At 46.5% G+C, this 23,086-nt stretch overlaps 1 protein-coding gene across 2 annotated transcripts in view; it reads left to right on the forward strand.

The window, feature by feature from the left end:
• Nucleotides 1-20,109, forward strand: part of LOC311040819 (uncharacterized protein) — a gene marked incomplete at its 3' end in the record, with an annotated part of 78,840 nt that extends 58,731 nt beyond the window's left edge. For both annotated transcript variants that reach the window (XM_084051173.1, XM_084051174.1), the window contains exons 4-9: nucleotides 7,900-8,227; nucleotides 9,188-9,319; nucleotides 10,151-10,440; nucleotides 12,092-16,445; nucleotides 17,819-17,906; nucleotides 19,296-20,109. In XM_084051173.1, coding sequence (XP_083907299.1) covers nucleotides 7,900-8,227; nucleotides 9,188-9,319; nucleotides 10,151-10,440; nucleotides 12,092-16,445; nucleotides 17,819-17,906; nucleotides 19,296-20,109 — 6,006 coding nt within the window. The remainder of the gene's footprint in view (nucleotides 1-7,899; nucleotides 8,228-9,187; nucleotides 9,320-10,150; nucleotides 10,441-12,091; nucleotides 16,446-17,818; nucleotides 17,907-19,295) is intronic.
• Nucleotides 20,110-23,086: the final 2,977 nt, after the last annotated feature.

The following is a 23,086-nucleotide window of genomic DNA, read 5'->3' on the forward strand; positions in this document are numbered from 1 at the left end:
CACCACACAGCGAAGCCGATCGTTTGATCGTTTTTAAGTTTGTTTTGTTAAAACAACGCTGTTATTACAACTGGACCCTTGAATAAGTGCGTCTCAACTTTAACCGTCTCCGCGCTGGCTGGTGACTTGAAAATAAAGGTAGGACAAGTCACCAATACAGTATGAAAGTTATTGGCAAGAAGTCAGAGAAATAATCTACCGTAAATTCTGAACTTTTAGTTTTTTATGAGAAATAAAAACATATTTCAAAATAAACGGCTTCTCGGTTATTCGCATAACCTACATGAGCAAGATTAACCCATTAAGACCTGGAACTGTGTCATTTTTAGATTTGAGCTAAAAAAACATTATTTTACACTATGGGCTATTCAAAAATAGTGAAAATGTGTGCAAATCTTTGAATATATATATTTTTAAAGCGAACATTTTTAACTCAAATCTTTGCTTCTGGGGGGTCCCTGGAACAAAATATTTTGATGGGGGTCCGCGGCCAAATACATATCATTTTGGGGGTCCTTGACATGAAAAAGATTGAGCACCACTGATATAGAAACATACGTTTTTCAGAAAACTGTTGAGATTTAGGAGACATGTAGAATCGGCTTCAGGTCTCAATGGGTTAAGAGGGTTATTGGTTCTAAATATCAGATTTGATATATTTGTGGTTAATTGCCCAGGTCTAATATTGTGTTATATCTAGCTCATGTTTCCTCCCTGGGCCAATGCAGAGGCCTCGCCCAGTGCTCATGAATATTAATGAGCATATGTTGAGAAATTACACCCATTAGAACTAATGACTGACACTTAACAAGGTCACATGACCACACATTCATCAACCTCTACCAGGACCTCTAGTACTGCTGGTTTTATCTCCTACCAGGACCTCTAGTACTGCTGGTTTTATGTCCTACCAGGACCTCTAGTACTGATGGTTTTATGTCCTACCAGGACCTCTAGTACTGCTGGTTTTATGTCCTACCAGGACCTCTAGTACTGATGGTTTTATCTCCTACCAGGACCTCTAGTACTGCTGGTTTTATCTCCTACCAGGACCTCTAGTACTGCTGGTTTTATGTCCTACCAGGACCTCTAGTACTGATGGTTTTATGTCCTACCAGGACCTCTAGTACTGCTGGTTTTATCTCCTACCAGGACCTCTAGTACTGCTGGTTTTATGTCCTACCAGGACCTCTAGTACTGATGGTTTTATGTTCTACCAGGACCTCTAGTACTGATGGTTTTATCTCCTACCAGGACCTCTAGTACTGCTGGTTTTATGTCCTACCAGGACCTCTAGTACTGATGGTTTTATGTTCTACCAGGACCTCTAGTACTGCTGGTTTTATTTCCTGAGTTACAAATGTTCTCTTTAAAAATATATATTCAAAGATTTGCACAAATGTACACGATTTTTCAAAAATAGCTGATCTACAAGCTCATAGCACGGCCCTTGGTGCCGCGCTATGAGCTTGTATATCCGCTATTTTTGAACAGCCAAAGAAATCTTGAAAATTACACATATGGGTCCCCGGATTGAATGGATTAAAAAGGGATAGTTCACCCCCAAAATGACTTTTTTTCTATTGCTTACAGTGAATTCATGGAGACTTGAATTCACTGAGATTTATAATAATTCAATCATTTGATGACTGGCGGCGGCTCCGGTAGGAGACACAAAGAGTCAACTTTGATTCTCCTACCGGAGACATTAGCATCTTTCCGCCCGTCATCAAATTATTGGCTTATGAATGCGACAAAAAAAAAAAAACAATCTCAATGAATTCAAGTCTCCATGGGGTGTGTAATAGATAGAAAATACGTTATTTTTTGGGTGAGTTATTAGTCCATGAGCCAGACAAGATTTCATTATCGAAAGAGTGGGCAAAACCAAACCTATATTAAATTGTTCATAGGGTCAACACGAGTAAATAAATATATGATAACCTTTCTACAGGAGCAGCTTTTTCATGGTTATCACACATTTTGTTATTTTCCCCATACGTACATAGGTGAAAAAATGACAACATTTAAAAAAGAGTTATCATAATGAAACTTCCTGAGTTGATTACTTACATGAAGACAATGATTTATCGTATTACAAGTTTTCTGAAATTGTATATTTAAATATGCAAATTAGGCATTTAGTCCATGAGCCTGAGCCCCAAAATTGAGCCAGATATTGAATATTCCCTTGTTAAAAACCTTTGACTCCAACATCTTAACAAAATGAAATAAGTATGTTGACTCTGGCTTTGTCCAATGTTCCAATGTTGATTCATGAAAGGTATACAAATTTGGGCATATTTTCCTAATGCCTAATTTGCATATTTAAATATACGATTTCAGAAAACTTGTAATAAGATAAATCATTTTCTTCATGTAAGTAATCAACTCAGGAAGTTTCATTATGATAACTCTTTTTAAAATTTTGTAATTTTTTCACCTGTCATGTACGTATGGGGAAAATAACAAAATGTGTGATAACCATGAAAAAGCTGCTCCTGTGGAAAGGTTATCATATATTTATTTACTCGTATTGACCCTATAAACAATTTAATATAGGTTTGGTTTTGCCCACTCTTTCGATAATCATTGCTCAATGTTGGGGCTCTGGCTCATGGACTATATCCCTTTTTGTGGTCAAACAAAAACACATCTAAATAACAAAAACCGAAACATGTAAACCAACATGTCTGCATAGTAGTATAACATCTACCACAATACGTGACAAGAATGTATACAAGCAGAGAGGAGTGCTAGGGGGTGAGGTGGAGTCTAACTCTATACAGCAGGGGTGATGCAACTTTAATGATGTAGAGGGCCACTATATTTCACACTCACTCCAGAGGGACACGTTGCATATATATATATATATATATATACTGTTGGGCAGACACCTCTTATCACTGTATTTGAACTTTTTTTGTAAATGAATCGGCATTCTCACACAAAAGTTGCAAAAATAGCCGATCTACAAGCTCAAAACGCGTCGCGGTGCGACGCGTTTTGAGCTTGTAGATCGGCTATTTTTGCAATTTTTCCTGATTCCTGATTTTTTTTGGTGCTATTTTTTAATTGAAAAGCAAAATTTTTATTTAATTTCAAATGCATTTAGTTATACTTATGTTAACTTTATGAACTTAAATACAAATACATTGGACATAAAAAAAGACAACAGAATGTTAATACTAGTCATTAAGCTACTAATATAGACTGAAGTAATTAAAGCGGGTCATGTTTGGAATCATAACAGCTGAAATCAATTATATATCACTATTCTGATATTAACCTGTGCTGTGGGCCGCATTAAGTGAAGGTGGGGGCCGCATGTGGCCCCCGGGCCACCAGTTGCCCATGTATGATTTAGAGGTACTGTGGAGGAAGATGTAGTGAGTCCAGTGGCGTGCACAGACATTTTGAGGGGCAGGTGCTCAAGTAAATTATACTTTTTTTTGTTGACTTGGTCTGCTCTTTTTTCCCTCTACACCTATACCTCTTTGCCAAAAATAGCAGATCTACAAGCCCACAACGCCTCGCAGCGCGAGGCGTTGTGGGTTTGTAGATCTGCTATTTTTGGCTAAAGTTCTCCTCAGAAAAGGGATGCTAGGTTTCGAGTGGTTATGGTAAAAAGAAAAATCATATCACACAAAGATTTGGCGGACCCCCTGTAGTAACTCTGAGGACCCCTTAGGGGTCCCGGACCCCCTGTTGAAGACCCCTGCTGTAAACTGGAAAAAAGGGCACTTCTGGTCAAGAGGGCAAAGGGCAGGTGCTCTAGCACCACCTAGAGTCTATCTGTGCACGTCCCTGAGTGAGTCAGTCCTGTCTTCATCACTTCACACACTTCAATCTGTTTTTCATCATCACTCATTCCTCTGATCATTAAGTCTCACTACAAACCCACCATGTTACACTCAAACATCACATCTCTCTCTCTCTCTCTCTCTCTCTCTCTCTCTCTCTCTCTCTCTCTCTCTCTCTCTCTCTCTCTCTCTCTCTCTCTCTCTCTCTCTCTCTCTCTCTCTCTCTCTCTCTCTCTCTCTCTCAATCTAATGCCATGTTTGATTCCATTACTCATCTCTTCTTCTCCTGTTTCTTTGCTCTCATTCTCTCACCTGTCCTCTCCTCCGTTCATCCTCCCATCTTCTTCTTCTCCTCTCAGAGGCTGTTGGACAGCTTCTCTCAGTCTTGTTTTTCTGTGTGCTGCCACTATCCACCCTGGAGGAGGAGACAGGTATAGCAGTGGGATTAACTGCAGCAGAACCAACGTAGATTCCCAAACCCTGAAAGTAGATTATAGTAAAGTGGATTAAAGTAGTAACTAACTAGAGAGCATTAGGACCATGTAGCCACCCAGACATCAAACACTAGCCTGCTCCAGTAACCTCACCACCAGTGGGGGAAAGTAACTAAGTACATTTACTCAAGTATACTGTACAATGTTTAGGTACTTTTCAGCACTTTTACTTCTACTCCACTACATCTCAGAGGCAAATATTATACTTTTACTCCACTACAATTATTTGAAAACTTTAGTTACTTTTCAGTTATAATTTATCATATTATGAAATGTACATTAACCACTTTAGCCCTATTCTATACCTAGGCTGTTTGAAAATAGCAGATCTACAAGCTCACAACGCGTCGCATCGCGACGCGTTGTGAGCTTGTAGATCTGCTATTTTCAAGTATTTTAGCTCTTTTATTTTTGGCACTTTAAGTACATTTTGATGCCAATACTTTGGTACTTTTACTCAAGTAAATTCTGAATTCTGGACTTTAACTTGTAATGGAGTATTTCCACATTGCAGTGTTGATACTTTTACTTAAGCACAGAATTTGAGTACTTTTTCCACCACTGAGTATGACCCAGACTTCAAACACTAGTCCCCTCAGTGACCTCACTGACCCTGGACAGTCAGGAACGCAGCTGAAACGTCCACTTTATCACATCACAAGTTTACATGATTAACCACTTAAACTCTATTAGTGAAAAGGATCTGAGCTACATAAGCTACTCTGACCGCTTTGTCCTATGTCTTATACCAAGTCTCTTTGACAAAAATAGCCGATCTACAAGCTCAACATTTGAGCTCGTAGATGGGGCTAATTTTTTGCAGAATGTTCCCCCCTGAATGGGATCAGATGCTGGGGTTTCAAGTGGATGAAAGAGTGGCTGGACTTGTTTTCATTACAAAACAACAACAATTTAACATTACATAACATGACCATAAGTGTGAACTCACACATAATCACCTCATAAGTGTCTCAGTCTCTTGTGTAATAAGAGCATCACTTAGCAGCAGACATTATGGATCTACTTTATTTATTAAAGAGCATCACTTAGTTGCAGCTACAGAATACATTCACAGTGAAACACTTCCTGGTTCACCTCAAGGAGATGCAAAGAAGGAGAGGACAGACGTTCTAATCTACACACCATAGCATGTGTCATATAGGCCACCAGGGGGCAGCCTGGAGCTGGAGTGTTCAATGGAATGCATTGAAGTCAGTGAGACCAGCAGCTCATGAATAAACTGACCTTTTGTCAGATAATTGGTTCAGGAAGATAAAAGTAGACATATGACACATTGTTTTCTGCTCTCATGTTGTTGATTGTGCACATGATGTCATGTTATTGAGATATCTAAAGAGCACAGACTCAGTTTTGTGACTATAGACAGTATTCACTCTGACAGCTTGGTCAGGTTTCCAGACACGATAACTTAATTATTTAACAAAGCTTGACAGGCTCTCATTGACTTCAATGCATTCTATCAGTTTGCCTCTCAGTGCATGCTGAACATCTGACAGCTGGAATAGGCTCTGTGCACAGCAGCCATAATGGACAGAAAAGGGGCCTCTTCCTTACTTCCTTCACAGGTTGTTACAATGATACTTATAATGAAGGCTCTGTTCCATTCTGGTCAAACAGAGTCAGGGTGTTGACTCACTGGAAACACTCTGCTACACCAGTGGGTCTCAAAGTGTGGTCCAGGGACCCTCATGGTTCCTTGACACAGTGGTTTTCAACCAGTGGTCCGGGGACCACCAGTGGTCCTTGAAGGGATTCCAGGTGGTCCCCAGGTAAATGATAGAGATAGTTAGGAACCAAATGGACCCTTTTGGGTCTGTAACTCTGAGAGTGTACAAATGGAACCAAATGGACCTGTAAGGGTTAATTGGAGTCCCAGAGATAGAAATGTTATTAAATGGGGGTCCGTAGCCTCTAATGCATGTCAAACTGGGGGTCCTTGAAATTAAAATGGTTGAAAATCACTGCTAGAGCCCTGAAAATCTTCTCTTATGAGGGTACTTGGCATATATTTTGAAATGGGGGGTCCGCGGGCTACTAAGTGTCAATTTGGAGGTCCTTGACATGAAAAAGGTAAGAGTGGGTTCCAAATGGCCCCCTAAGGGTGTGTACTATGGAGGTCCTTGAAATAAAAAACAAAGTTTGAGAAGCACTGTGCTACACTAAATGGAACAGAGCCTTAATTAGTGTCATTGGTAACACCTGTGTAGGAAGTATGGAAGAGACCCGATTTATTTCCAATATAGCTGCTGTGCATAGAGCCTACTGCCAGACCAAGAACGTGACGTGTCTGTCCTCTCCCGCTTTACACATCCTTGATTCGCCTGCAACACACCTGAACCTAAATCCACACCGATTGGCTGTGGAACCATGATGTCACTGGAGGTGGAGTTTAGCCGTAGTTAGCTGTATCAGTAGATATTGTCACACTGTCACATTGTGGCTGTCAGGAGGAAACCTTGTGTGTCCAAAACTGTTACTTTTCATGGAATGTAAAAAATAAATAAACTTGTGTTCTAATGCAGGGGTCTTCAACGTTTTCAGCCCAAGGACCCCCTAGCTGAGAGAGAGATGAAGCAGGGACCCCCTATATTGTGTTTTAGATTCAACTTTTTTTGTTTATGTTTACTCTTTTCCCCCCCTCTACACCTAAACCTCTTTGCCAAAAATAGCCGATCTACAAGCTCACAACGCCTCGCAGCGCTTGTAGATCTGCTATTTTTGTCTAAAGTTCTCCTCAGAAAAGGGATGCTAGGGTTCAAGTGGTTAAGGTAAAAAAATGAATCGTATCACACAAAGATTTGGCGGACCCCCTAGGGGTCCCGGACCCCCTGTTGAAGACCCCTGTTCTGGGTAGTTATTATTAAAGTCAAAGTAATTGTTTTGCCGAGGCATGCTACAGGAGCCTATCTCCTGTAGCATGAGGCCAGCTTGATGTATAAAGTAAACGCCCTGACATGACGCTAATAACAGGGACTATAGAGCACCGAAGTCTGCCGTAATTTACACATCCTACCTGGGTCGCAGTTTTTCCCCCCGTTCTGAATTCCCATAGACGTGTTTAATATCGCGTCAAATAAGAACTGTGTTCCAAAAATAAACATTTTACTCTTATGGATATGAAGCATCAACTGACGGTGAGAAAACGCTAATGTTACTTCCGACAAATTAGTTAAATTTTCGGCAGAAACAGACTGTATCAAATATGAGTGACTGTATAAACGATACAGAACCTCCTCCCTGACAATATCGCCGAGACAGTTTGTTTATTTTTGGACCACAATTCTTATATGAGACGATTCTAAGATGACCCAATGTTATTCTCCATAGAGAAATTACTTTACGAACCTGGGGATGAACGAGTGACGTCAGGACTTCTGTACTCTATCCCCCAGTCCAACCTTTGATGCTAGGTCCCAGTTTTATAGTCCTTGGTCAGACCCGACCAGGGAATTGAACCCTTACCTCCCATTTTTAGTGCAGTCACTCTAACCACACAATCAAACATACAATACAAACTCATTTACCCTCTCTCTCTCTCTCTCTCTCTCTCTCTCTCTCTCTCTCTCTCTCTCTCTCTCCAGTCCTCCGTTTCCTCGGAGGAGGACGAGAGGTTTTTCTTCGCCGCCGCCGCCCGACCTCTGACCCCACTCATAAACCCCTGTGACATCACGTACGGCTGTGATGACATCATCATCGCGTCGTCCGGCCGTGACGGCGACGACGACGTCATCGCCGCCGCATACGCGGTGGCGGCGGGCGGGGCCTCGTACCCTCTGCAGCCGCCGCCGCCGCCGCCGGTCGCCGGGGAGATGGCGTTTGTGCCCCGCCCCCGGCTGCCCACCCCAGAGGAGAAGATGAGGCAACAAGCCCAGTGTGTTCCTGCTGACATAGTGGCTATTAATGTGACAGGTACCATACACACACACACACATGTTTGTATTACTATACTTGTGAGGACAGTATTACTATACTTGAGAGGACATCAACATTTTAGGAAGCCGATTTTATGATTGATTTATGATTTTTTTGGGGGGCATTTTTAACCGCAAGTCTAAAGCCGAAAAATAGCAGATCTACAAGCTCACAACGTGTCGCGCTGCGACACGTTGTGAGCTTGTAGATCGGCTATTTTCCGGTGTTTGACGTCAAGTATAAAATAGGGGGAAAATCAAACCCCAACCCCCTAAGCCTGACCTCTAAAGGTCTAAATCCTAAACCTAACCCCAATCTGAATCTTTTTCTAACTGTAAACATAGCTCTAAAAGTATTTTTTTCAACCATAAAATAACAATTTCTCTTGTGAGGACCAAGAAAATTGTCCTCACAACATCTTTTTCTCATATTCTACTATTCTTGTGGGGATGTTTGGTCCTCATAAGTATAGTAAGTATATACAAACACACGAACACGCACACACGCGCACATGCACGCACGCACGCGCGCGCGCACACACACACACACACACACACACACACACACACACACACACACACACACACACACACACACACACACAGTATATAAGAGGTTATGGGGTTCAAGTGGTTAATGTACTATCACACAAAGATTTGGTGGCCCCCCCTGTAGTAACTCTGAGGACCCCCTAGTGGTCCCGGACCCCCTGTTAAAGACCCCTGATGTACATCATACAGAACCTAGATGTGTTGTATACAGACAACACTCATCTCACTATAAACTGATGATTAACATCTCCTGTGTGCCTTTCACTCTGTGCGTGTGTGTGTGTGTGTGTGTGTGTGTGTGTGTGTGTGTGTGTGTGTGTGTGTGTGTGTGTGTGTGTGTGTGTGTGTGTGTGTGCGTGTGCGTGTGTGCGCGTGTGTGCGTGTGTGCGTGTGTGTGTGTGTGCAGGTGAGAGCTTTGAGCGCCAGGCTAGCTTCCGTCGGGTTATGTCGTACACAGAGACGTTGCCACGACGACCTCGCAGGAACAGCCGACGACAAACCATCACCGGGATACCTGATGACATCATCAGAGAGCTGGGTATGACATCACTATCATTATGATGAGATACCTGATGACATCATCAGAGAGCTGGGTATGACATCACTATTATTATGATGAGATACCTGATGACATCATCAGAGAGCTGGGTATGACATCACTATCATTATGATGAGATACCTGATGACATCATCAGAGAGCTGGGTATGATATCACTATTATTATGATGAGATACCTGATGACATCATCAGAGAGCTGGGTATGACATCAGTATTATACAGCCACCTTCGAAAGATAGCGTACTCCTACTCGTTCAAAACCTTCAGTTTCAGCTCCTATACTTCAAGGCATTTCGTGACTTATTTGTATTAGTTTAAAAACACTAAAACAAAGCTAAAAAATAGTCATTTCCTATACAAACAGGAGCCAAACCGAGTTGCTGTTTCAACAAAAAAAAGGAGTTGGTGCCCCCAAAGGCAAAGGGGAAAACATATATTTTTCCATTTTTGTTACCGACTGGGTTGCCAGATTAAACAGATACAGATATGTGTGAGTATAATATTAATAGAGCTCAGAGCCTCTGGCTGATGAGGAAAAGCCTAATATCTCCTCTAGACGAGGAGAATTAATTCCCCTTTAGGCTAGTGGTTAAGATGATGGCTATGCACGCGGGGGACCCGGTTTTGAACCCTTGGTGTTTACACCATCCTTCCTCTCTCGGAAACCGATGGTCCGTCCGAACTGCCGTTCGGCACGGCACACACCGCGGCCAAAAGAGACACACGGCATGTTTGAGTAAATATACTTACTGTGTGTGTGTGTGTGTGTGTGTGTGTGTGTGTGTGTGTGTGTGTGTGTGTGTGTGTGTAGCCTATAAGTGCGATGCGGTCCAGCAGTCAGAGGTTGCAGAGGTCCAGTACGCCGCAGTGACACCATCCCACCAGGAGGGGCAGCAGAGAGCAGCAGCAGGAGAAGCAGGAGGGGGTCAGAGGAGGAGACGCATCAGAGCCCAGAGAGGAGAGGGCATCTCCAGCCTCATGGCCTCCCTCAGCCCCACCCTCACCCCCAACCCCAGCATCCGCACCCCGTCCCCCGCTGAGGAGGACGAGGACGACACCGCCCCCTACAGGACGCTCAGTGAAACGTCATCATACTCACTGGTTAGTTGTGGGATCGCTTTAGCGATCACACTAATGTTACTGTCACTATTAGTGGGATCGCTAAAGCGATCACACTAATGTTACTGTCACTATTAGTGGGATCGCTAAAGCGATCACACTAATGTTATTGCCGATATTCCAACCGTTTTTTTGGCCCCTAACTAGTCCTTCATACTTTTAGCTACAAACTCCGTTCCAACCCTTCAACACTCGGCCTAATCAGGACATGTCGGCTACCATTTGAATTTTTGAAATAATTTGTGCTTTTAGAGATATTTCACTTTTTACTGCAAAAAAAATCCCATTCATTTCAATGGGGAAATTCATACTTTTAGCTAGAAACTCCGTTCCAACTCTATAACGTTCAGCTTACTTAGGACATATTGGCTACCATTTGATTTTTTGAAATAATTTGTACTTTTAGAGATATTTCACTTTTTACTGCAAAAAAAATCCCATTAATTTCAATGGGGAAATCCTATTTAGCTACAGTGGAGCCTAGCAACTGCTTATTAGACCCTAGCAACACCATATTAGACCATAGCAACCACCTATCATACCCTAGCAACCACCGATTAGACCCTAGCAACCACCGTTTTACCCTAGCAACCACCAGTTTCACCCTAGCAACCGCATATTAGACCATATAAACTGCATGTTAGACCCTAGCAACCCCCTATTAGACCCTAGCAACCGCTTATTAGGCCCTAGCAACCACCTGTTTTACCCTAGCAACCACCTATTAGACCCTAGCAACCGCCTATCAGACCCTAGCAACCGCCTATTAGACCCTAGCTATCACTGTTTTACCCTAAAAAAAAACATTTTACACTATTCAACACTGCCAACATTAGACCAGAGACTGCATATTAGACCTTAGCAACCCCCTATTGGACCCTAGCAACTGCATATTAGACCCTAGCAACCACCTGTTTTACCATAGCAACCACAGTTTTACCCTAGAAAACTACATTTTACACTATTCAACACCGACAGACCTTTAGAACCGTAGACCTTTAAAACCCTTTGAACCTTTAGAACCTTTAGAACCTTTCAAACCATTCAAACCTTTAGAACCTTTAGAACCTTTAGAACCTTTCAAACCTTTCAAACCTTTCAAACCTTTAGAACCTTTCAAACGTTTCAAACTTTTAGAACTTTAAACCTTTCAACCCTACTAACAATATCCATACTCAATACCATCAACATTCTTAGCGATCCCACACTGTTTCTTCAGGAACAGTACTTTCTAGTTACAGTATATTATATGAAGGATTAGAGACGTTTAGAGAAGCTTGAAAGATAATAATATAATACTTTTTAAGACAATATTTCATGTCAAATTCTATCTCTCTCTCTCCCTCCCTCTCCCTCTCCCTTTCCCTCTCTCTCTCCGTCTCTCCCTCTCTCTCTCTCTCTCTCTCTCTCTCTCTCTCTCTCTCTCTCTCCGTCTCTCTCCCTCTCTCTCTCTCTCTCTCTCTCTCTCTCCGTCTCTCTCCCTCTCTCTCTCTCTCTCTCTCTCTCTCTCTCTCCCTCTCTCTCTCTCTCTCTCTCTCTCTCTCTCTCCGTCTCTCCCTCTCTCTCTCTCTCTCTCTCCCTCTCTCTCTATCTCTCTCTCTCTCTCTCTCTCTCTCTCTCTCTCTCTCTCCAGGCTGCTGACTCGCCGGTCCGCCTGCAGGACCTACAGGGTTTCCCCAGCGACCTGCTGCCCCTGCTGCCCTTTGACCCCGAGGCCCCTCGGGACGACGTCCCCCAGTCCCCCCTCTCCTCCCTCTCCTCCCCCCTGTCGGACCGCCCGGCCCCCCTCCTCCCCCCCGGGCAGACGGGGGAGTGGTCCTACCCCAGTGACAGCTCAGAGCTCAGCTACCTGGAGGTTCTGGAGGAGCAGAGCTGGGACTATCACCCTCTCTCCCCCAGCTCCTCCACAGGAGGAGACTGGAGCGGCCTCCTCAGCCAGGAGGAGGGCTGGAGCAGCGACCCGCTCCTCCTCTCGTCTCCTTCCTCCCGTACGGACTGCAGCTCGCTGTGTTCCGAGGACATGGGCGGCGGTTCGAACCCCGCGCGGTACGAGGAGGAGCGCGGCGCGCCGAGGAGGCAGTACGAGGCCTCCTCCTCCTCCCCTGGTTACGCGCGTAGCGGCACGCCCCGGAGCATCCTGTTCCGCAAGTCCAAGCGGGCCCCGGCCCCGCCCCGCCGCTGTGACTCCCTGAGGAGGGGGCCGGCGGGGCCGAGGCCCCTCCAGACGCCGGCCCCGGCCCCCTTCGGGGACCCCTGGGTGCCGCGGAGGCGCCCCAGCGGGGTCAACTGCGGCACGGTCACCACGTTCGAGCCCCTGGGCCCGGCCGAGGAGCCGCCCCGCCCCCGGGCCCCTCCCGCCGGGGGCCAGGGGGAGGGCCTCAGCCTGGCTCTGGAGCCCCCCGGGGGCCTGCAGCGCCTCACCTCCCCGTCCAGTGGATACTCCAGCCAGTCCAACACCCCGCTCTCCTCCCCTCTCACCCCCTCCTCCCCCCTCGTCACCACGCCCACCAGGGCCGAGGGATCGAGGCCCAGGCCCCCCGTGCCGGAGAGGAAGTCCTCCCTGTCCTCCTCTTTCTCCTCCACCTCCTCCCTCTCTTCCTGCACCTCCTCGGAGTCCTCCGCCAAGCACCCGCCCCCTCCGCCTCCTCCCCCTCTGCCGGGGAAGAGCCGCCGTTCCTCCCCCCCTCCCCTCCCCGCGCCTCCTCCCCTCCCCAAGCTGTCTATTGCCTCACCTCCCCCTCCCCCGCCGCTCCCCCCTCCCTCCCCTCGCCCGCCCCCGCCTCCTTACTCCCACGCCTTAAAGCGGTCGTCGCGACCTCTGACCTCCCCACTCCCTCCCCCCCTGGACCTCCCGGGACTGTCAGTCAACTATGAGACTCCTCCCCTTACTCGCCCGCCACTTCCTCCTCCTCTCCCCTCTGGTAGCTCCTCCCACTCCCTCACACAGTCCCCTCCCCCGCTCTCCGCCAGAGAGGGCGCTCCTCATCGCCTGGCCTGCAGCCCAGGAAGCCCCGCCCGTCCCCTGGTCACCGCTGAGGCGCTGCACGGGATCAAACTTCGCTCCGTCAAGAAACAGCAGGGCCTGCTTGCTAGCGCCACGCTAACCACCACTACGGCGCCGGATGATGCTAATGTCCAGCACCCAGCCGGCACTGATGCTAAGCTAGCCGCGAGCGTAAGGCCAGCTCCGGATGCTCAAGCATTAATGAGCGATAGATCTGATACGTCTGAAGATGCTGCTACTCAGAGCCCCGGGAGTGCCAATGTTAGCGCCGATGCTAGCCAAACAATGCAGCAAAGCTCTGTACCGAGTCTGACCTGTGACGTCCCTCCTCAAGACACTGAGCATGAGAAACACTACAGCCAACATGAAGAGGTGTATGCTATGCTAACCAGCAGTCTACCAGCTAGCCCTGATAGTGCTGTGCTAACCAGCAGTCTACCAGCTAGCCCTGATAGTGCTGTGCTAACCAGCAGTCTACCAGCTAGGCCTGACAGTGCTATGCTAACCAACAGTCTAACAACTAGCCCTGATATGCTAACCAACGGTCTACCAGCTAGGCCTGATAGTGCTATGCTAACCAACAGTCTAACAACTAGCCCTGACATGCTAACCAACGGTCTACCAGCTAGCCCTGATAGTGCTATGCTAACCAACAGTCTACCAGCTAGCCCTGATATGCTAACCAACGGTCTACCAGCTAGGCCTGACAGTGCTATGCTAACCAACAGTCTAACAACTAGCCCTGATATGCTAACCAACGGTCTACCAGCTAGCCCTGATAGTGCTATGCTAACCAACAGTCTACCAGCTAGCCCTGATAGTGCTATGCTAACCAACAGTCTATCAGCTAGCCCTGAAAGTGCTATGCTAATCAACAGTCTACCAGCTAGCCCTGATAGACCACAAGTCAAACTACCCACTGTGACACAGCCTGAGGCCGATGCTAACTACATCAACACGAACGTACAAGAACCACTGACGTACCTGCGACAGCAGATGACTGATGCTACGATAATAGAGCTAGCTGAGAAACAGGGAAACACTGAAGACATTTGGCAAAAACAGGCTCAGTACTTTACGTTCTCAGACAGAGATAATTCTGTCGCCGACATCACGGGGACAGAGTACAAAGAAGAGACACGTAGGGACAGTTTTAAAGACGTACTCAATGCAATAAAAAGTGACGCTCCTCTGAGGCCCGTCAATGACACTCCACTCACCCGTTGTACACCTGCTTCTAAGCTGTGGTGTCCTCCCGTGAAGGCGAGGTCCCTGGAGAGAGCCATCCCACCAAACAGTGACACTACCTCTAAGCCACGGGGTTCTCCTGCGAAAGCACGGTCCCTGGAGAGACCCATCCTTCCCAAGAAACCTGATCTTGAGGCACTGGGGCTTCTGAGGTCCCCCGGGGCCAGAAAATACCCATGGAAGGCGAGAGGAACTCCCAGAGGTATTCCTGAGGACAGTGTGCCATCCATTACCGGCGACAGCACCCGATCAGATCGATCCGTTACTCCCTCACGTGAACACGCACCTTCTCCAACAAAGACCTTACCTTCCCCAGCACACACCTCAGATCCTCCAACTTCTCCGGCGCACATGTTAGCTTCTCCCACGTCTACCACAAACACCACATCTTCTACAAAGCACTCAGCATACACCTCGCCTTCTACAGCACACATCTCAGCTTCTCCAGCGCACACAGCACGAACCTCACCTTCTGCAACAGAGACCTCACCTTCTAGAAAACAGATAACGCACACTTTAGCCTCTCCGACGCACTCAACAAACACCTCAACTTCTACAGCACACACCTCGGCTTCTCCACAAACCTCAGCTTCTCCATCTTCTCCAGCACACACCTTACCTTCAACACACACCTCAGCTTCTCCATCTTCTCCAGCACACACCTTACCTTCAACACACACCTCAGCTTCTCCATCTTCTCCAGCACACACCTTACCTTCAACACAAACCTCATCTTCTCCATATTCTCCAGCACACACCTTACCTTCAACACACACCTCAGCTTCTCCATCTTCTCCAGCACACACCTTACCTTCAACACACACCTCAGCTTCTCCATCTTCTCCAGCACACACCTTACCTTCAACACACACCTCAGCTTCTCCATCTTCTCCTGCACACACCCCGGTCACCTCCCCTCAGAGGCAGAAGCCTCCGATCCCGCACAAGAAACCAGACCTGCTGATGATCCCGTCGCCCAAACGGACCAAACCCGAGATGGACGCCGTCGTCCTCGACAGAGACCCAGAGACCGGGACCGGGAGGACGGACGCACCTCCTCCTTCCATCCCCACGTCCGGGGCAGCAGAGGAGGAGGAGCCCAGGGGGGAGGAGAGGAGAGTTCAGAGGAGCTTCATGAGGTCCTCCCTGGCTGAGGAGGAGGAGGAGGAAGAAGAGGAGAAGGAGATGCAGAGGGTTGAAGAGAGAGGGATGACGATGATGATGACGATGGTGTCAGAGGGACAGAAGAACAGAGGGAGGAAGAAGAAGAAGAAGAGGAGGAGGGTGGAGAGGAAGCTGGCCATGATGCCGCCGCCCACGGCGCTTTCCTCTTCATCGTCGTCTTCGTCCTCCTCGTCTTCGTGCTCGTCCACGGAGGAGGAGAAGGAGGAGGTGAAGAGGAGGAGCGACGAGAGGGAGGTGGAGGAGAGAAGGATGGAGGAGAGAAAAAAGGAAGAAACGAAGATAGAGGAGAGAAAGATGGAGGAGATGAGGATGCAGGAGAGGAAGCGAGTAGAGGAGCAGGTGATGATGACGAGGAGGAAGGAGCAGGAGGAGGAGGAGGAGAGCAGCGACACGGACGCCTCCTGCGAGCTGATTGGTCAGAGCAGGCACTCCCTGAGCAGCCTGCTGTCCAATGACAGCCTGAGGGGGGCGCTGTCTCTACCCGACCTCCTGATACTAGAGGAGGAGAGAGAGGAGGAGTCAGAGAGGAGAGACGATGGTGCTGTTGATGGTAAAACATCTTCTGTGTTCTCTATTGTCATGTCATGGACCCCTACATTGATACATAGTAGGCCACGGACCCCCATTTGAAAGTGCTTGGTGACAGGGACCCCCATCAGAGTAGATCTGTCAAGAATGTTCAAGAATGTTCTAAAATAGCCGATCTACAAGCTCACGCAGTGTTGTGAGCTTGTAGATCGGCTATTTTTGAATAGCCAAAATATTAAACAGGTTTGTTTTTGTTGGGGACCTCCTGGAACCCCCTCGAGGCCCTCTGGGGGTCCCCGGACCCCACTTTGAGAACCTCGGCTGTAAACAGCAGTGGTGAGAAGAACTCAGATTACTTAGTTCAGTAAAAGTAGCGATTACCTCAATGTAGATGCGGTATAAGTCCTGCTTTCAAAACTTTACTTAAGTACAAATTAATTGGCATTAATTAGCATCAAAACAGACCACCAACATTAAAAGTACTCATTATGCAGAATGGCCCATTTCAAAATCACATGATTCTATGGTAATTAGTAATGCATGTTTTCATCACTTTAATGTTGCAGCTGTTAATGTGGGGCTGATGTTAAAGACTTCCTGTGCTCCTGGATAGCTTAACCTATATTCATACATGTTCATTTACCACTTGATGTGTTTTGTTTTAATAATCTAAATCTGCTGATTAACTAGCAACGTCACCTTGCTAAACTAAAGGCCCAAGTTATTCAGGAAAAATAAAAAACTGATCCAAAACAAAAACTATATGATATTTCTTAACCATTTCACCCAAAACGTTTATAACAAATTATGACTTTTTAAATAGAAATAACACTGTCTGTCAGTTATGTAACATAAGAGATTTAATTAGGTTTAAATAGGATTGAATCTGACTTGGGTCAAATAATTAGGCATTTTTTGGGCATTTTTTTGGCGTAAGTCACAAAACCATGTGACTTAGGCCAAAAAGAAATCCTATTTAGTCTTAAGTCACACTGGGGAGTTAGGCCATTATACTAAAAGGGGAGTGAACAGCATGATCCTTTTCAATTAGGAGATAGGTGATTTTACCAGAGGTGGTCAGTGTCATGAGGACTTAGGCAAAAATAACATTTTCCTCAAAAAATGACTTAGGCCATTAGTTTAGCAAGGTGACGAAATTCAACTGTCACTTTTAGTGGAGTAAAACAGTACAATATGTGTCTCTGATAGTGGAGTAACAGTATAAAGTATAAACAAATGGAAATAATGAAGTAAAATAAAAGCACAGTATTCAAATGAAAGTACTTAGTTACCATCCACTGCTAGTAAACACAGACAAAGATAAATACATTTTAGTGTAAAGACAAATGTAATACATTTCTGTCTCCCTATCCTCCTGTCTCTGTCTCCCTCTAGTGGAAATGTTTGGTAGTGTATCTGCAGAGGACATGCTGGCCTCCAGCCGACCCAGAACTACAGAGGACCTGTTTGCTGTCATACACAGGTACACACACACACACACACACACACACACACACACACACACACACACACACACACACACACACACACACACACACACACACACACACACACACACACACACACACACACACACACACACACACACACACACTAATAATAAGACGTGTGAAGTTTAAATGTGTTTCATCTCATCCTCCTCGTACCTGGAGCAGTGCAGTGTGGGAAGGCACGGCATGAAAGGCCTCAGATGGGCGTGGTTTGACCCGGAAGGTAAAGCTAGGATTGGCTACTGAGTGTTAGGAGGTCTGGACCTTGTAGTTCCCTGGATATAAGAGTGTAGTTATGTGTCTGTGGTTCCCTTAGGATGCTTGTTGTCCGTCAGTGTTTCCCAACCTTATTTTTCCTTTCCCCCTCCTTACATCTGACAAAACCTGAGACCCCACACATGCACACGCACACACACGCACACACACTTGTGTTTTTTCAGATGTTAAGCAAGTATATGCTTCTCGTACGACGAAAACAGCCCGTGTACAAACTGTACATGTGTTATGAGATTGTACATCAGCTTTTCCCTATTTTATTTTTACTTTATGAATAAAAAATTATCATATTGATTAAGGCGTCACATTTTGCCGCTCTGCCAGCAGCCCTCAAACATCAAGTTTTGACATGGTGACATGGCATGTTGACAAAACTAAAAGACTAAACTAAAAGAATAAAAAGAAGTCAGGAGAGAAAAAAAAGAGTTGTTCTCCGGATGGGAATTGATGACGGGAGGTTGCAGTTTATAGCTAAGTGGTGATACCAGGTTATCCACCGAGGCAGCTGCCCACTCCTTTGATTCAAGGAGTCTCTGAAGCTCCAACATGTACGTTTTAGTGTTAGTAGTGTTATAGTAGCTCTATAGTGACGCATTAGGGGGTAAAAACGACAGAGGTGGGAGTGACAATGTGTTGCACAAGGAACAACCAGGCAGCACAAGGATAATACACTGGACACTTTTAGGAATAAATGTGCACAAACTGTCAGGAAACACATGGAACTGAGGGTTTAAATACACAGAGGGGTAACCAGACACAGGTGAACACAACGATTAACACAGGGATAGGATGGGGGACTAACAGGTGACTGATGGGGGTTAACAATCACAACTATCAGGAGAGACGAGACAGGTAACAGTTAACTATGGGAAACAGGAAACACTAGGACAGCACTACAAAATAAAGGCATAAAACAGGAGGACACATTACTTAGAATATGACCATTCAAGGACGGCATCCCTGTGTGAGTGGACCGCTATAAGAAGAGTGTGAGGTTGATACTCTGGGTGCTTTTTACCTGACATGTCTGTCTGTCTGTCTGTCTGTCTGTCTGTCTGTCTGTCTGTCTGTCATTGGTCTCTCAGGTCAAAGAGGAAGATGTTGGGGAGAAAGGATTCAGAGGACGACAGACACCGCTCTTCCTCATCCTCCTCTTCCTCAGCCTCCACCCCCCCGCCGACCCCCACCGCCCTCCCGCCCTCCTCCTCCTGCCTCTCCTCCCATCCCCTGGGTCCTAGAGCCCAGCGGTCGGGCAGCAGTGAGAGCTTCAAGGCTCTGCTGCTGAGGAAAGGTTTCCGCTGCGACCCGTCCGCCCGCATCTCCGCCGTGGAGCTCCTGCGAACCTCCGCGCGCCGCCTGCAGAGGGCGCCGCCTCCGCCGCACGCCCACGACTACGACCCCGACCCCGGAACCGACCTCGACCCCGCGCTTGACCTCCATTCTGAGACTCACCCCGACCAGGACCAATCACAGCGGGACACCGAAGACACAGACGGCGAGCATTTGACCCGGACGCGGTGCGCGACGCTGGACTTGAACCATCCCGCGGCGGTGGACGTACCCGCCGCGACCCCACGGGACCAGGGGCAGAGAGCCCCGTCCCCGTCCACCAATCACCACCTGGTCCTCCTCTCCTCCTCGCTCTCCTTCTCCTCCTGCTCCCTCCCTACGTTCCCCCTCTGCCCGTACGCCCCTCCCCCTCCCTACGCCCCTCCCCCTCGCGCCCCGACCCCGCCCTGCTCCTCGGCCGGCCGGCGCTTCGCCTGGCGCTGCCGCCTGCGGGGGTTCCCCATGACGGCCATCTTGGAACGGGACAGCGAGGAGGAAGAGGAAGAGGAAGAGAAGGAAGAGGACTTTGACGAGGTTTTCCTCGTGTCGACGGGGTCTGCCTTGGCCTGACCCCCCCCCCCCCACACCCCCCAGATCAGCTAGGGGCCAGTGGTTCTTACCGAGGGTCCCCCAGGGGTCCTTGAGGGTGTTCCAGGGGGTCCCCAGTGAAAATGAGGAACACTCGAAACACCGTAACCTTATTTTATACTTAGGCCGTTTGAAAATAACTGATCTACAAGCTCACAACGTGTCGTAATGCAAGCCGTCGTGAGCTTGTAGATCGGCTATTTTCCAGAGGTTTGGAAAAATCTTGAAACCTTCTGAAAAGTTTGGAATAATTTTGAGAGAAAAAAGACTTAACAACACAGATCTCCTTATGGGGGTCCCTGGCACAAGGTCAGATGGGGGTCCTTGACATGATGATCAAATGAATTTGTCCTTGACTTGATAATGTCCAGGACCACTGAGCTGTAGGGGTCCAGAGACCAGGCTCTCAACCACTGTAAGGCCGTGTTGTCCATCAAAGTGTTTTATCCCAGAGGAACACGCAAGGCGATTTGATAAAAACCTTTCCTAAAAACACAGAGTTGAACTCTGGGCTCACGGATAAAAACGCCAGACGTTTACGCACGGCGCAGAACAGACGTTCAGCACCGTGTGGCGCTGCTGGTGTTTCCACATTGTAAACACATGAAAACATACGCGCTGCGCTCAGGAATAAAAGTCTTGGTGGACACGGGCCATAAATCATTGGAGAATTGAACCTCTAAATGTGTCATTTTCTACATCTTCTCCCCAGGTTGTAATATGGTGATGTGTGTGTTGGGTCAAAATGTACCGCAACTAAAACATCTTGTTGCATCGAGACGTTTGTTTCTGTTACCTCAGCATGGCAGGCGCACCGAGAGCGCAGGCCTGAGGCTAGCGAGTCACCGCCGAGCGATCCGCCAGGTGAGCGAAAGGCCGAGGGCGAGCAGCTTATGGCCAACGCGCGTCCATGAGCGCACCGTCCGAGTCTGCAAGCCGCGGTAGACGGAATGTTTCGTCACGTTGAGCACAACGAGCGCTCCCTACCCCCCTGTCTCAGCCAATCACAGGCTGAGTCTTCATGAAAGGGAAATAAATATCGCTCCAGTCTCGTGACTGACACAGGTTTTCTCTCCCAACTTGTAAACATTTAAAACGAGACAGGCGCACCATCAGAAGCGGACTTGAGCGCCGCGAGGCACGTCTAAGCGAGGCGCTAGCCCAACGAGTGCCGTGCCGAGCGGTGCGATGTGCACTTCTGCTAACTCTTAAAGAGGAGTTCACCCAAAAAATGACTTATTTTCTATCAATTGCACACCCCATGAAGCCTTTAATTATTGATATTTTTTTAGTTTTTGTCTTATTCCTAAGCCAATAATTTGATTACCGGCGGAAAGATGCTAATGTATCCGGTAGGAGACAAAAAGTAGACTCTTTGTGTCTCCTACCGGATATACACCCAGTCGTCGAATTATTGGCCTAGGGATGCGACAAAAACTAAAAAATAAATCCATAAATTCAAGGCTTCATGGGGTGTGTAATTGATAGAAAATAAGTAATTGTTTGGGTGAACTAATCCTTTAAGCCGTTGGAGTTACTCACCGACAGGCTTGGAATCATAAAGCGTGTCTAACGTCTGAGACTTGGTCAGATGTTGCCCAACCGGTCGCCGTACTACAACCTGGGTGTGAGAATGCGTCGGTCGATTTTACAACCTGATAGATTTGGTATCGTTCACGTTCCATGAATCCTCCATGTTTGAGTTTCTCTGTCTGCGCTCCATCGGCCATTTTGAGATTATTGATTAAAACGATGTATGAGATGTTTTTGATATTTTGTAATATTATTATTTGTGACAAACGTCAACATCACAGTGACCTGAGGGAACGATTGACACTCATGTTACCATAGAGACCAGAGAAATACACCCCGAGCTAAGAACTAAGAGGAGGCACTCCCTGGTTACTGTTGCCATGGGTTGTGTTTGTTTCTACCGTGTCACTTCCTGGTTACTGTTGCCATGGGTTGTGTTTGTTTCTACTGTGTCACTTCCTGGTTACTGTTGCCATGGGTTGTGTTTGTTTCTACCGTGTCACTTCCTGGTTACTGTTGCCATGGGTTGTGTGTGTATTGATGAGAGTTGTTTCTAGTGAGTGTTGAAGTTGTGCGTCAGGCTCAGCAACATGTTGAACTGTAACACAAAGCTACGTTGAAGCTGTTCTATTGTCTCTGTCGGGTGGAAACCTCATATGTCCAAAACTGTTACTTTTCAGGATTCAAATTTGAAAATAGGAAAAGTAGCAGATCTACAAGCTCGAAGATCTGCTACTTTTGATGCTTTTGTGTGACGCTGTAGTATGATCAAGTAGGACGTTCATTTATGGGGGAAAAAATGCACAAAAAGTTACAATTTGGAGAAATTAGGTTTCTTCCCGACAACGATATTCACAACAACAACAACAGTGTGTGTTGTGTTGTCATAGCAACACATTAACCACTGTCGTTATGAACAAAACAAATCCCCAAAATGTCAACTTTTCCAAAGATGTAGAAAAAAAATGTCCAAATATTTTCCAAAAAAATAAAATCAAAAAAAGTGAAAGAATTAAAATAGATTTTAAAAAGTCAAAATGTTTGAAATATCTCACCATGCATCACATGGAGATGCATTGTGAGCCTGTCCATCGGCTATTTTGTCCCTATTTGTCATATGACTAAGTATAAAGGGCTTAAGTGGTTAAAAACAGTGACTCAACAACATTAACACTAATTACTACGATGACTACTACTGCTACTACAATATTACATGTATTACTTGTACAATCATAGCCTTATGAGTTACTGTATCACCTATTAGTATTAATAAAGATTATAATAGCCTAGCGGCTGAAAAAAAGAGGACAAAGTGTTAAAAGTAACAAGTTACATTCACTGAGTCTGACAATGACTCAATGTTTTATTTCCTTACAGGATAGTTTTAATGTAAATACATATTTGAATGTTTTTATCAATCATTTTT

This window comes from Gymnoscopelus microlampas, assembly GCF_963454915.1.
Source record: "Gymnoscopelus microlampas genome assembly, chromosome: 24".
In the NCBI taxonomy this organism is placed as follows: Eukaryota; Metazoa; Chordata; class Actinopteri; order Myctophiformes; family Myctophidae; genus Gymnoscopelus; species Gymnoscopelus microlampas.